The following is a 14,298-nucleotide window of genomic DNA, read 5'->3' as shown; positions in this document are numbered from 1 at the left end:
GAGTACTCAAAAGTAAGCCAGTTTGCCTAATGGTTTGAATTTTTTATGCCTCCGAAGGGAGGCATATAGTTTTTGAACGGTCTGTCAGTCTGTCTGTCTGCAATTTTCGTGTCCGGTCCATATCTTTGTCATCGATGGATGGATTTTCAAATAACTTGGCATGAATGTGTACCACAGTAAGACAATGTGTCGCGCACAAGACCCAGGTCCGTAGCTCAAAGATCAAGGTCACACTTAGACGTTAAAGGATAATGCATTGATGGGAGTGTCAGGTCCATATCTTTGTCATCGATGGATGGATTTTCAAATAACTTGGCATGAATGTGTACCACAGTAAGACGACATGTCGCGTGCAAGACCCAGGTCTGTAGCTCAAAGGTCAAGGTCACACTTGGACGTTAAAGGATAGTGCATTGATGGGCATGTCCGGTCCATATCTTTGTCATCCATGGATGGATTTTCAAATAACTTGGCATGAATGTGTACCACAGTAAGACGATGTGTCGCGCGCAAGACCCAGGTCCGTAGCTCAAAGGTCAAGGTCAAACTTAGACGTTAAAGGATAGTGCATTGATGGGCGTGTCCGGTCCATATCTTTGTCATCCATGGATGGATTTTCAAATAACTTGGCATGAATGTGTACCACAGTAAGACGAAGTGTCGCACGCAAGACCCAGGTCCGTAGCTCAAAGGTCAAGGTCACACTTAGACGTCAAAGGTCATTTTTCATGATAGTGCATTGATGGGCGTGTCCTGTCCATATCTTTGTCATTCGTGCATGGATTTTAAAATAACTACGCATGAATGTGTGACACAGTAAGATGACTTGTCGCGTGCAAGACCCAGTTCCGTCGGTCAAAGGTCCTAAACTCCAACATCGGCCATAACTATTCATTCAAAGTGCCATCGGGGGCATGTGTCATCCTATGGAGACAGCTCTTGTTTTATCATTTATTCATCAAATCTGACTGTGAAATGATGCTTAGTTAATTTAAGCACTTCATTTACCTTTTTTGTGTTCTGTAACTCCAGATCATTACTTTTTAAATTAATTGATAATCATACCACATTATCATTTTCAGCACATTATCAAACTTCAAGGAAACAGTGCTATCTCAGGAGAATGCGAAGCAGGCTACGTACTGTAACAGTGTGTTTGCTGGGTTTGACTATAGTGTGGACGGACAGGAAGCTGTAGAGCTGAAACAGAAGAGCATATATCGTGGATTAGTTGTAAGTTATATGAAGTTGTAGTGCATGATCAGTATCACCGGTCCTTCACTTAAGCTTTTGTCTCTAGCATTTTTGTCAAGCCTGCTTGTGGTGAGCTTGACTTAGTTGCCACTTTTGGTGGTTTGGTGTATGTGCGTGCATGCGTCTGTGTGTCCGTCTGATTTTGTCTGAATCATAACTTTGACATGCATGGAGCAATCTTGTTTATATTTGGCATGAATGTTAACCTCAATTAGAAGGCAAGTCATGCGTAAACCTCATGTTCCTATGTTAAAGGTCAAGGTCACAGTTGGAGGTCAAATGTCAAATTGAAGTTTGTTGGGAGCATTTCTTCTTCATGCATGGTTGGATTTTGATGTAACTTGGCATGAATGTTCACCATTATGAGACAGAGTGTCGTGCACAAGAACTAGGTCCCTAGGTATAAGGTCAAGGTCACACTTGACAGCTGGCGGGTTCGACATTCTGCCTGTGGACATACCTGTCTTACTTAAAAAAGAAATAATATACCTCAAACAGTGCTTCGTCATTTTAATAAAATCATCATTTGGAGTTAAAATGTAAAGAAATTGTGTCACAAGTGCGCAGCCCTAGTGATATAATTATACATTTCTCAATGAAAAATACTGGTTTTATTTTACAGCAAGTCACTGTTTGGGCTTTATTGTTTTGATTCTAATACATTATCATAGATTAATATCTACATCCTTGAAGATATTCATCAAATACATGTACTTGCCCATTTTGCAGGGTTTTCTTTTCCAGCGCGCCATTGTGACATTTTGACATAATAATTAATATGACATACTTGTATAGAATCTGTTCAGGTTGTATTAGAATTATCATTAAAATAATAATAATAATTATACTTCAGGCCGATCTCGATGACCAGAGACATGACTTGGAATGTCAGAATCGTACATCAGGGGAGAAATGTCGCCTGTACACCGTGAGGTTTTTCATCAATTTCTTGATATTGCTTATGTTGGGAGGAGCTGGAGCAGCTATCTACTATGCCCAGGATTTTTCGACAGATGTATGTATTCTGTAAAGTTGTTTACTGTGAAGGACTACTTTTTTAGGACTTCGCAGTTGAGTTGATTTATGATTATTTAAATTTTATATCGAAGAACAAAGTCCCCCTTACTTTATTTTAAGAATCTGAAATCCAGCTATTCATGTCCCCATGATACAGTAGTTTTGACAAAAGAAGGAAATTTTTTGCAATCAAAATTAGATGATTTCACACTTGTTATAACTTTGATGATAATGTACTCATGTAAGGTCCTTCTTACAGTTTAATTTCAGTTTTCTTTTAACTGAATCTGTTCTAATGTAAAAGTGATCGTCACTGATGCTACAGTGGGACCCATTTTATAAGTTTGATATGAAGTTTTCTCTTAAAATTGGGTTTCTGGTGCAATGTTTTTGGCTGGGAAATACCAAATACTGTTTGGTTATAACTAGTGACAAGAAATACAAAGGAAGTTTTGTCCAAAAGTTCAAAATAATCATTCTGAAATGAACACCTTTCATTTTTAGTACAAGCTTTATTGCAAATACCTGTGTGAATTGGACCCAGTTCCTGTAAATTAAGGGTATATTCATACAAGCAATTTTAAAAATGTTGCAGAGACACATAGAAATAACACAAACCTGAAAAGATACTGTCTAGTAAATCATAGAAAATGTTTTATAAGATTTATGTGTTTCTCAGTTTTTTAAGTACGTTGATACTGACCAGTATCAGCACTATGACGGGAAGCTGTGTAGGGGTTGAGTGTAGGATTCATAATTGAGCAGTTGTCATTAATATTGGTTAGATAACAACAATTTAAGCATCACTTTTATCCTTTTATCAATTTCTTTGAGTTTAAGCTGTAAAAACTTGGTTTTGCAGCTGATTTCAGAAGAAAATATTTTGACATTTTTGTAAACGATATGCATTTCATTTATTTTATTTCAGTTTACAACAGACCCAAATGTTGAAAATGACTATCATTCTCTAGTGATACTGCTGGTACAGTTTTTACCGTCTATTGTTATCGGACTGCTGAACGGAATTTATCCTCTAATATTTGATGTACTTGTCACGTTTGAAAAATACCGCCCAGCTTTTGTCATCAAGATTTCTCTGATCAGGTAAATCTACAGTGACTATTGTTGTATAAAACACAATGTTAACAGATCATTATATGAATAACATAAATTATGTTTTTTTTCATGGTATGCCATCTCCAGAACCTCAATGGATTGGTGTACCAATGTATCCTGAGGGATTTTACTCATGTTATTATATGAAACAAACTTTAGTAAAGGTGATTCTAGCATAAAACATGTAAAAAGCTAAAAAATGAATATATTGTCCATCTGAAGTTTGATCACTTCGCCATCATTTGCTTTTGAATTATCCTTTATATGTTTGGGCTTGGCCATGGAACATGCATATGTAAAGAGACATGCAAACAGTACGCTAGTATCAGAATCTGTCTTGTAACACACTTTTACTCTCTTGTTAACCCCCACCCCCTGAAATCGACAAAAACAGCAATTTTATACTATAATGAACATATACAGCAGCTGAGTGTTACCTTCCAAATTTCATGGAATCTATGACCCCAAAGGTGGAACATTCCAGAGATAGCAATTCTTGATTGGCTACAATTGTTTATATATCGCATGTCATCATATTAATTATTAAGTGCATTTTACCAGACATTACCCATAGAAAGTGTGCGTAGTGATGCTACATTAGAATGTTTGAATATTTCCTAAATCTGCTGTTACTTGACAGTTTTGTTGTTTCAAAGATCTATACAAGTAGACTTATTAAATTGATTTGAAAGAAGGAGAAAAAAAAACTGATGATTTAAGAAATTTCCATTTCAGTATGAAATGCTTGATGGTGTTTAAGTACTCCTGAAAGCCTATGACGTCTATAGGGAGTGTAGTTCAGAATAACAATGTTTTATAAATATCATTGAAAAATTACAGTCATATTTATATTTTCTGGTAGACAAATCCTTGTGGTTGTGTTTTCAGGATGGTATTTTTGAAGCTGGCTTCACTGGCTATGGTAGTGGCAAGCTTGTATGTCCAAATAACGTGTAGTGACAGAGATAGTTGTCTTGTAGGACAAAATGGTTGTCCAGCTATTGAGGTGAGTAACATTGTATCTGTCTTAAGTAAGGAGGTATTTTCTCCTAGAGGGATGTAGAACTTGAGACAGCCCTAGACATGTGGTGGGGCCCTAGGCACTTTAGACAGCCCAAGACATGTGGTGGAGCCCTAGGCACTTTAGACAGCCCAAGACATGTGGTGGAGCCCTAGGCACTTAAGACAGCCCTAGACATGTGGTGGGGTCCTAGGCACTTGAGACAGCCCTAGACATGTGGTGGAGCCCTAGGCACTTTAGACAGCCCAAGACATGTGGTGGAGCCCTAGGCACTTGCTAGGGCCCCATATACTTCACTTATGAGGACCCTACATAGATGAAACCAGTAAACACAGTTACATCAAAAATGTGAAATACGCATTAAATGAGGAATATGCTGAATTTTATATTAAACATATATTGAAACGGAACCCTTTAACGTCAACATAGACGCATTCCACCTTACACAAGCATTTACTGCATTTATACAATGACACATATGTTATTATCCATTTGTTATTTTCAGTGTTGGGAGACATATGTTGGTTCAGCCGTTTACAAGCTTGTTGTAATGGACTTCTTGATCAATGTTGGTGTTACACTTGGTGTGGAATTACCTAGAAAGTAAGTGAACTTGATATCTGTCTAAGGTTAAATAGTTATATCTGTCTGAAGTTAAATTGATATCTATCTGAAGTTAAATTGATATCTGTCTGAAGTTTTAATATGGTATCTGTCTGAAGTTAAATTGATATCTTTCTGAAATTAAGTTGATGTCTGTCTGAAGTTAATATGATACCGGTAAATAAATGAAGTTAAGTTAATATACATATATGTCTGAAGTTTTAATATGATATATTTCTGAAGTTATTAAAGTTGACATATGTCTGAAGTTAATGATATTTAATATAAACAAATTTTAGTTGATATGTGTCTGAAGTTGATATGAAATATCAAGGAACTTAAAGTTGGTATTGCTTATTGACCTTGTTACCCTGTACATGTATAATTCATATATTCATTATTCCACTTAAATAAAAGCTAAAGATTTATCTAATGCTGATTGTACATTTATCAACAGGTTAATTACAACAAAATGTTCTTGTGGATTGGTCCAGAAAGTAGGCCCTCCTAAGTTTGATATTCCCAAAAATGTTTTAGGCCTTGTCTATAGTCAGACACTCTTGTGGTAAGATAGAATACATAAAAATGACCCTAATCCCAGTACCCTACCTTTCCTTACATTAACAGTATTCTTATTGGTGAATGTTTTTGTAATATTACTCAGTTTGGGACAGACAAAGAAGATTCTTTGAGATTCTTTACCAGGGTGTGAAGTTATAGAACTGATTCTGAGCTCAGTTTTAACCCTTATCATGCTGAACATTGATTCTGCCTTTGCGACCAGTGTAGATCATGACCAGCCTGCACATCCATGCAATCTGATCGTGATCTGCATTGTTTGCCATTCAGTCAGTATCTTTTTTTGTATGCACCCCTTTTAACAGTTAATGGTACTGTCCAAATTGAAAAATGAAAAAATTCATTTTTGAAATTTAGCAGGATAAGGATTAAAACTGACCAGTGGCCTGATTGCATTCTGTGTGTCTCCAAACTGAGGTTTTTATAATTGTCAGTTTTTAACATTAATTAAAAGTAACATGTAACAGTAGTAGCGTCCAATTTTCCCCGACCTAAACGTAACACCATCTTATCCTCGTAACTAACAACCATATTCTCCTTATTTTTTCCCCACAGACTGATAACAACAAAATGTGAGTGTGGACTTCTACAGAAAGTCGGTCCTGCAATATTTGATATACCTAAAAATGTCCTAGATCTTGTCTACGGGCAGACATTACTTTGGTAAGATTGTGTTCAGAAATAGAAATCAAAGGGTAGAGGAAGAGTTATTTTTCACATAAAAGGATCTTTCAGGAATTTTCTAATTATTTTTATCTTTTTATTCATAACTCTTAAAGCCCTGCTCCGCTTCTGTTCAAATTCTGTTCAATCTATTGTGTGTATGCAACCCATGATTACAATACGTAACAGTTAATGGCCTTGCGCCACACTTTAACACGAAAAACTACAGGAATTTTATGTAAAATAGACTATATTGACAGGCGCCACTGTTCATAGTCAGGATTTTCATGCTTTTTTAGTGACAATTTAAGGTTAAATGGTAGGACTGAAGCAGGTCTTTAAGTATATAGACATTATTTCTCAAATTAAGGACTTTGTTCAAAAATGTGAGTAACACACAAATAGATTAAAAGTCTAGATCTGACTATTTATCCTGCATGGTTATGTCTGCTTAATGAATTTTAAGTCTTAGAGTTTTGCTCTCTCTGAAAATTTTTAAGTTTAAAAGATAAATGTAATTTAAGAAAAATAATTTTCATCAGTATCCACTCTGATTGTAAACAAGTTAGTTTCATTTATATGGCTTGGAATATCTAGAATGTCTTTAAAATTGTATTGCTATTGGACTTTGCATTTCTGCTTGAAATTATTTTGTTGTGATGTATTTCATATGTTTTTGACATTTTAACATTCTGTGACATTTTGCATATTCTTGATATAACATTATTATGAGACATTTTACATGTCCTTGACATTACATTATTTTGAGATTTTTTTTCATATCCTTGACATTATACTATTATGAGACATTTTACATGTCCTTGACATTGCATTTATAATGAAGCGTTTTATGTTTTCTTGACATTACATTATTATGAGATATTATACATGCTCTTGATATAACAATATTTATGTAACATTTCAGGTTGGGATTTTACTTTGCTCCTTTGTTATCTGCTGTCTGTATTGTGACATTCTTCCTTGTGTTCTATCTCAAAATGGTAAGTTGTGTTTCTTACAGTGATCCGAACATAAATGAACTGTACTATCAGAAATGTATGACTGGTACTCTCACATAAATGAGTTACATAAAAAGTCAACAAACTGCTTTTCATAAACAACATTGAATAACACAAAGGATACTTTTTAAATGATGGAATGGTCAGTTTTTCCCTGTAGTTATTTTTTCTCCTTTTTGTGTACAAAAACTAAAGAGGGGTGGGAAACAAACTGATGGAGTGGGGTGGGGACCAGCCGGATATTTTTTCTGTAGCAAAAAAAGGTTGATTCCTCACAGGAAAAAAATCAATATGTTTTCACCCTGGAAAATACCTGACTAGAGAAAAAACAGCTCTTAAACAGTTTCTAGAAATAAACCCCATGGTTTTCCCCCGTGAAAAAGATGCTAAATTTATATATTTTTGGTAATTTGACAATTTTGATTATGTCGGGATGTGTTTTTCTCACAAGATTTTTATTTCATTGAATTGAAAATCTTTAAGGCTTTCACTAAAATAAGAGACCTTTTGTTATTGGACTGTTCCCAAAATTTGTGCATTTTCGACTACAAGAAATACTTGAATGACATTGTACAGTACCGTACCTAATTAAAATGGCAGTGTTGATCATTGCCAGCATCAGTTCTACAGCATTTAATTTTTCTGTGTAAATCCTGTCCTCCTTTTCTCAAAGAAAAATATACTTAAATAGTTAATGGTTACTATTATAGCAAAAATATTAACATGGTTTTGTTTATTAGAATGTGTACATTTATAATCTGTTTTTAAAAGTTTTTCTTTGTTTACCAAAAATCAGTATTTTGTTATTTTGAATATTTTTGACTCATTTCTTTCAGTTGTCAGCAATGTACAATACTGTACCACCTGAGAAACCATACCAGGCTTCAAAGTCAAACTCGTTCTTCACTGTGATTCTAATGATAGCATTTTTTCTCATCTGTGTACCTGTAGGGTATACACTGTCCAAGTAAGTGGGAACTTTGTTTACTCATGAGATAGATAGCATTTTTCCTGATCTGTGTACATGTTGGGTATAATCTGTGCAAGTAAATGGGGACTTTTCTTGTTAGTTATATAGCTATACATTATACTCTATTCCTTGGGGCCTCTGTGGTAGTGGTTAAGGTTGCTGACTTCAAATCACTTGCCTCTCAAAGATGTGGGTTTGAGTCAGGGCATTGACTTTTAATGTAAGTAAACCATCCAGCTGGAAGGTTGGTGGTTCTTACTTAGTGCCCATTCGTGATGAAATAATGCATGCAGGGGATTCCGATGTCTTCCTCCACCATCAAAAGTCTGAAAGTCACCATATGACCTGATAAGCTCTTATTCAACTTGTAACTCCTAGAATAGGGAAATATTACCTGCAAAAATTAAAAAAATATTGACCTGCACATATCTAAAACACATGACTAAATACAAGAAAACAAACAAGTGAACTCAAAAAGTATTACTGTATATACTAATAAAACACTCCAGGGGCATTGCATTTTGTAAAAAGAGGCCAGAATTTTGTTCTTGTTTTTTTTTTTAAAACATTTCTTTAGTAAATAAAAGCTATAAATTCAATTTCTGATGAGTGACTATAGCAATTACAGTACCATCAAAGTACTGGTATTCACTTAACATCAATATGGACTATATTAACTTATTCTCCGTTTTTTTTTTGCTTTGGAAAATATAGGGGAGGAGAATGATTAATTAGAGAATATATGGTATGCAGAATTTTTTTTCAGATAGCCCTTTTTAAGTAGCAACTCGCATATTTTATAATTGTCCAGTAGCATCGATTTATAAACCATTGTTTGCTCATGTCTTTGAAACAAGTTGGCACTTTTAAAGTAGAAACTCTTGTTCAATAGCATTGATTTACTTATAAGCTATTGTTTGCTCATGTCCTTTATACAAGTTGGCCATTTTAAAGTAGCATCTCATATACAGTCAAACCTGTCTATAAAGACCACGCTTGGGAGGGCCAAAATGTGGTCTTTATTGGGAGGTGGTCTTTATTCACAGGTTAAAATACACTGTAAATGTTAAAATGGGAAACAAAACATGTGGACTCTTTAGAGCCAAGTGGTCTCTGTTCAGAGGTGGTCTTTAACACAGGTTTGACTTATGTTATAATGTTATTGTCCAGTAGCATTTATTTATAAGCCATTGTTTGCTCATGTCCTTTAAACAAGTTTATTGTTCATTTCATGTCTGTCATTTCAGCATGGAGCCATCCCCGATGTGTGGACCATTCAGGATATACACTAAGCCTTCAGACATCATTGATGTACAGATTGACAATGCCGAAAACTGGTTCCAGACACTGTGGAATATCTCTACGTCAGCTGCAGTTGTTTCGTCTTTAATCATTCTTCTCTTGTAAGTTATATATACTGTCGCAATCAAACTACATTCATCAGAACTATGATAATTCAAACATCGGCCTTCTCTCAAACTCATCATCAAGTCCTGGCAAAATCTTGTATAAAGTAAATTGTTTGATAGCTTGAAAACATGGTAACTGGAACCGTTTTTGCTGGTCCCGTCAACTTTGAGGGAAAGAGGTTTGACTGTATGTCATCATCTGAAATGAACAAGTTTGTGAAAATATGAATTACTGGTAAATGTAGATACTAAAAAAGTATTGAAGTGTGAAAATGGGTGGGAATGTTTGTTTGAAGTGAAGTATTCATTATTTTCCCCAAGTTTTTACTAGCTGTTTCACAGTTAATTTGTGAACAGATGTTGCTTCAGGGCTTCTTACCAGTGCTTTTTCATCATAGGGTATTTGAAGTCCTGATTAAAAAAAAAAATAGATAGTAAGCATGAACTTGTTAGTGATCTGTTTATAAATTTGAACAGTCCTTGGGTATGTTTAAATTAGACTTTATTTATACTGTTTAGTGAGATATTGCTGAAATTTTAGTTGGTTAACTTCTTATTGTGCTCTTTGTGGTAAAGTCTCACATTTACTTTGTCTGTATATTTCAGATTAGCAATATACTATTGTTCAGCATTAAACTCTGCCCACAAAGATCTGGTAGAAACTATGAAAGATCAGCTGGTGTTAGAAGGGAAGGACAAGCAATATTTGCTTTCAAGAATTGCAGAGCTGACTGGAGGGCAACCAAAGAAGCAGCCTCCTCCATACCAGAGAACTCAGCTTAAAACTGTAAATGAAACACCCCCACCTCTGGTATTAAAAACAAAGAGTAAGCCGGAGAAAAATGGAGATGTTGGAGTTGAGGTAATTGTCTTAGATAATGGAACAATTCATGGAACAATTTATCACAAATGAATGAAATATTTTGATAAATTTCCTGAAATTTAGGCTCTCAAATCTTTATTGAACTATTCCTTTGACAAAGATTTTACTATTTTTTTAACTGCTTCCTTAAACTTCCCAATACTGAGAAAGAAATATGTTAAATGATTGATCTATGACTCAGATGTCAAGTTTTAAATTAGATTTTATTACAATTTTTACAGAAAAACTTTTGCATCATGTAGCCATTCATATTTGTGGGGACTAGTTTTTGTGGATTCCGTAGTTGAGTCAATGCACAAAATTAAATTTCAATATGACAAAGTTAAATTCCTATTTATTTTTAGTTCAAAGTTCAGAATTTCTGTCCTTACAAATCCACAAATTATAAACTGCTTAGGCCAAAACCACGAAATTTTGTGTCCACGATCACATTACAAATCAATTTGATAGAAAAAGTCTTTTCTTTAGTTCAGTGTTACAGTAACATGTTTTCTTTTTCTAAAATACAAACTTTATTGTAATTATATATTATTATATCTAACCTGTCCAACATTTAATGATCAAATAACTTCCTTCCATAATAGTTTCAAAACTATTTGTCTCTGTGTCTTTAATTTCATTTCCTTTTTCTTTTGAGGATATTTAAATTGTTTCTTAAGTATAACCAGTATTGATGTTGTAACTTATCTAAATCTAAGATAATATTGAATTAATTTATTTTTTGTCTTTTCATGTTTGTTGTCTGAAATTTCTCTTATCTAAACGTTGCTGTTGGTTCTCACTGTGAACACATGACAAAGGAGAAACAACAACAACAAGATAACCAATAAATTTCTAACTTGTTTCTTTTTTAAAATGTCTGATAAACTAGCACTCACTGGACAGTTTTTAATGAAAAAAGGAGAACTTTTTCTAATTTTTAACATTCCAAACACTAACATCAATTTTCTACATATCTTATTGTTTTCTCATATAAAATTATTTAAATTGGAAAAAAAATTAGAAAAGTTAAAAATATATTGGCTGAATGATTTTTTAAAAGAAAATAATATTTGGCATTTTGAAAACAGTTCTGAAAACATAGTTATCTTGCATATTTTTTTATGTTAAAGCTGATTGGATAAAATTGAGCCGCACCATGAGAAAATCAACATAGTGCATTTGCGACCAGCATGGATCCAGACAAGCCTGCACATCCACGCAGTCTGGTCAGGATCCATGCTGTTCATTAATGGTTTCTCTTATTGCGATTGAGGCTTTGAAAGCGAACAGCATGGATTCTGACCAGACTGCATGGATGTGCAGGCTGGTCTGGGTCCATGCTGGTCGCAAATGCACTATGTCGGTTTTCACATGGCACTGCTCCATTATCTTTCTCCTAAATATATCAGAAATAAATATACTGTTACTATACATGTTTTTTAATTCTTACTCTTTATACAAGTGTTAAAATACAACATTTTTGTTGTACAGGAACTGTGGTGAATGGTTATCATTAGGTAGTGTTATTACTTTTAAGTTACTTAAGTTACTAAGCTCATATTTTTTCAAATAAAGCTGAAAGCAATTGTACTTTTCTTGTCAGTTTACAGTACATGTATTCTATTTATAGTCGTTTTGGTTTAAGATCACGGTCAAACAAGATCGGAGGTCAAAAGCATAATACTGGTCAAATCTTTAGTGATGGAAAGAATAAACTCTTGGTTGTGAAATGTCTTTTAAATAATTTCGTTGATTTTAAAAAAAAAAAAAAAGTCCTACTAAAGTTTGCATGTAAATGTATTACTCCTTGGGACCTTTAGAATATACTGATACAAAATGTATTTGGTGAATTCTTTAAATATAGGGAAGAAAGTCCCTAGCCACACTCCTATGAAATTTATGAATTAAGTTGTACTTTTTTCCGCTGTGAATATTAAACAGGCTGACAATTCTAGCCCAGGTGCTGTTAGGCATAAAATAAAATGATAAAAACCTGGCTAGACTTACAGCTGAGAGAGGATTAATATGAGCTTAGTGGCTATCATATTCCTGCCCCATGTACACCCTGGTTTGAGTTGCATTTAGCACTGTTGTGAAGTTCTAGCATTGAATTTGTTTGATACTTTTCTACACTTATTCTATACACTTATTCTATTTATCAGTTTTAGCACTGGTAAGTTCTGTTCTGTATACTAACCTGCAGTTAAAGGGGAATGCTTCCAGATGTAAAATCATTTTATTTGATGGCAACTTATTATCGTAAATTATTGGAATTCATAAATCAGAATTTTTTGGAGTATGGTAAAAAAATAACACTTATTTCTTGTACCTTCTGAAAATTTCACGGCATAACATATGGTAGCAGATAGATTTTCCTTCGTATTTAACGGATTACACAATGGTTTTGAATACAAAATTCACTACCTAAAACCAATTGAAGACAACTAAATTCTAATTTGCGAAATATTTGACAAAAATCTGGATATGTGCCCCATCGAAATCTGTGCTTGTAAAGTTTTTTGGTCATAAACTGGATGAAGCTATTGATTTATTATTAGAATACTAACATAGCTATGCTTACTTCACATCTTTATATGAAAACTTCAAACTGTTGGTTCAATTTCAAAAAATTGAAGAGCAAATGGCGGATGTTTATTTCACGGCTCTTATTACACTATATACTAATTATATTTTTATGACTAGATTATTGTAAGATGTCTATAGGTTTTGCTTAGCTGTTTTTTAAATACAAAACAGTAGATGTTTACATATATAATACCTGCGTTTTGAACACATCAGTGGAGTTTAGTTGCTTTTTTTCTGCATAATTCTTATAATTTTATAATTCATTTTGGTTTTTCTTTGACTGTCAGATGCTAGGAAGCTTTCATCATGAATCTAGCATGAAATTTTTGCCTAAACCCTGTGTCCTGGATGCAAAATTGTTATAGTGCATGGTTTTCATGTTGTTGTTTTTTTTTCGTTTTTTGTTTTTAGCTCACCTGTCACAAAGTGACAAGGTGAGCTTTTGTGATCGTGCGTTGTCCGTCGTCCGTCCGTGCGTCCGTCCGTAAACTTTTGCTTGTGACCACTCTAGAGGTCACATTTTTCATGGGATCTTTATGAAAGTTGGTCAGAATGTTCATCTTGATGATATCTAGGTCAGGTTCGAAACTGGGTCACGTGCCTTCAAAAACTAGGTCAGTAGGTCTAAAAATAGAAAAACCTTGTGACCTCTCTAGAGGCCATATATTTCACAAGATCTTCATGAAAATTGGTCAGAATGTTCACCTTGATGATATCTAGGTCAGGTTCGAAACTGGGTCACGTGCCTTAAAAAACTAGGTCAGTAGGTCTAAAAATAGAAAAAACATTGTGACCTCTCTAGAGGCCATATATTTCACAAGATCGTCATGAAAATTGGTCAGAATGTTCACCTTGATGATATCTAGGTCAAGTTCGAAACTGGGTCACATGCCGTCAAAAATTAGGTCAGTAGGTCAAATAATAGAAAAACTTTGTCACCATTCTAGAGGTCACATTTTTCATGGGATCTTTATGAAAGTTGGTCAGAATGTTCAGCTTGATGATATCTAGGTCAGGTTCGAAACTGGGTCACGTGCCTTCAAAAACTAGGTCAGTAGGTCTAAAAATAGAAAAACCTTGTGACCTCTCTAGAGGCCATATATTTCACAAGATCTTCATGAAAATTGGTCAGAATGTTCACCTTGATGATATCTAGGTCAGTTCGAAATGGGTCACGTGCCGTCAAAAACTAGGAT

At 34.3% G+C, this 14,298-nt stretch overlaps 1 protein-coding gene across 9 annotated transcripts in view; it reads left to right on the top strand.

The window, feature by feature from the left end:
• Positions 1-14,298, top strand: part of LOC123564843 (transmembrane channel-like protein 7) — a 43,548-nt gene that overhangs the window by 20,844 nt on the left and 8,406 nt on the right. For 8 of the 9 annotated variants that reach the window (XM_053537464.1, XM_053537463.1, XM_053537458.1 and 5 more), the window contains 10 exons: positions 1,083-1,233; positions 2,108-2,269; positions 3,200-3,375; positions 4,276-4,393; positions 4,914-5,011; positions 6,146-6,253; positions 7,179-7,254; positions 8,109-8,239; positions 9,490-9,645; positions 10,258-10,513. In XM_053537464.1, coding sequence (XP_053393439.1) covers positions 1,083-1,233; positions 2,108-2,269; positions 3,200-3,375; positions 4,276-4,393; positions 4,914-5,011; positions 6,146-6,253; positions 7,179-7,254; positions 8,109-8,239; positions 9,490-9,645; positions 10,258-10,513 — 1,432 coding nt within the window. Of the gene's footprint in view, positions 1-1,082; positions 1,234-2,107; positions 2,270-3,199; positions 3,376-4,275; positions 4,394-4,913; positions 5,012-6,145; positions 6,254-7,178; positions 7,255-8,108; positions 8,240-9,489; positions 9,646-10,257; positions 10,514-12,007; positions 12,034-14,298 lie in introns of those variants that run through there. The other variant, XM_053537465.1, reaches the window with a different exon arrangement.

This window comes from Mercenaria mercenaria, chromosome 2 (genome assembly GCF_021730395.1).
Source record: "Mercenaria mercenaria strain notata chromosome 2, MADL_Memer_1, whole genome shotgun sequence".
Taxonomy (NCBI): Eukaryota; Metazoa; Mollusca; class Bivalvia; order Venerida; family Veneridae; genus Mercenaria; species Mercenaria mercenaria.
Note: the sequence above shows the minus strand (reverse complement) of the source record. Positions and strands in the feature narration are given on the sequence as shown.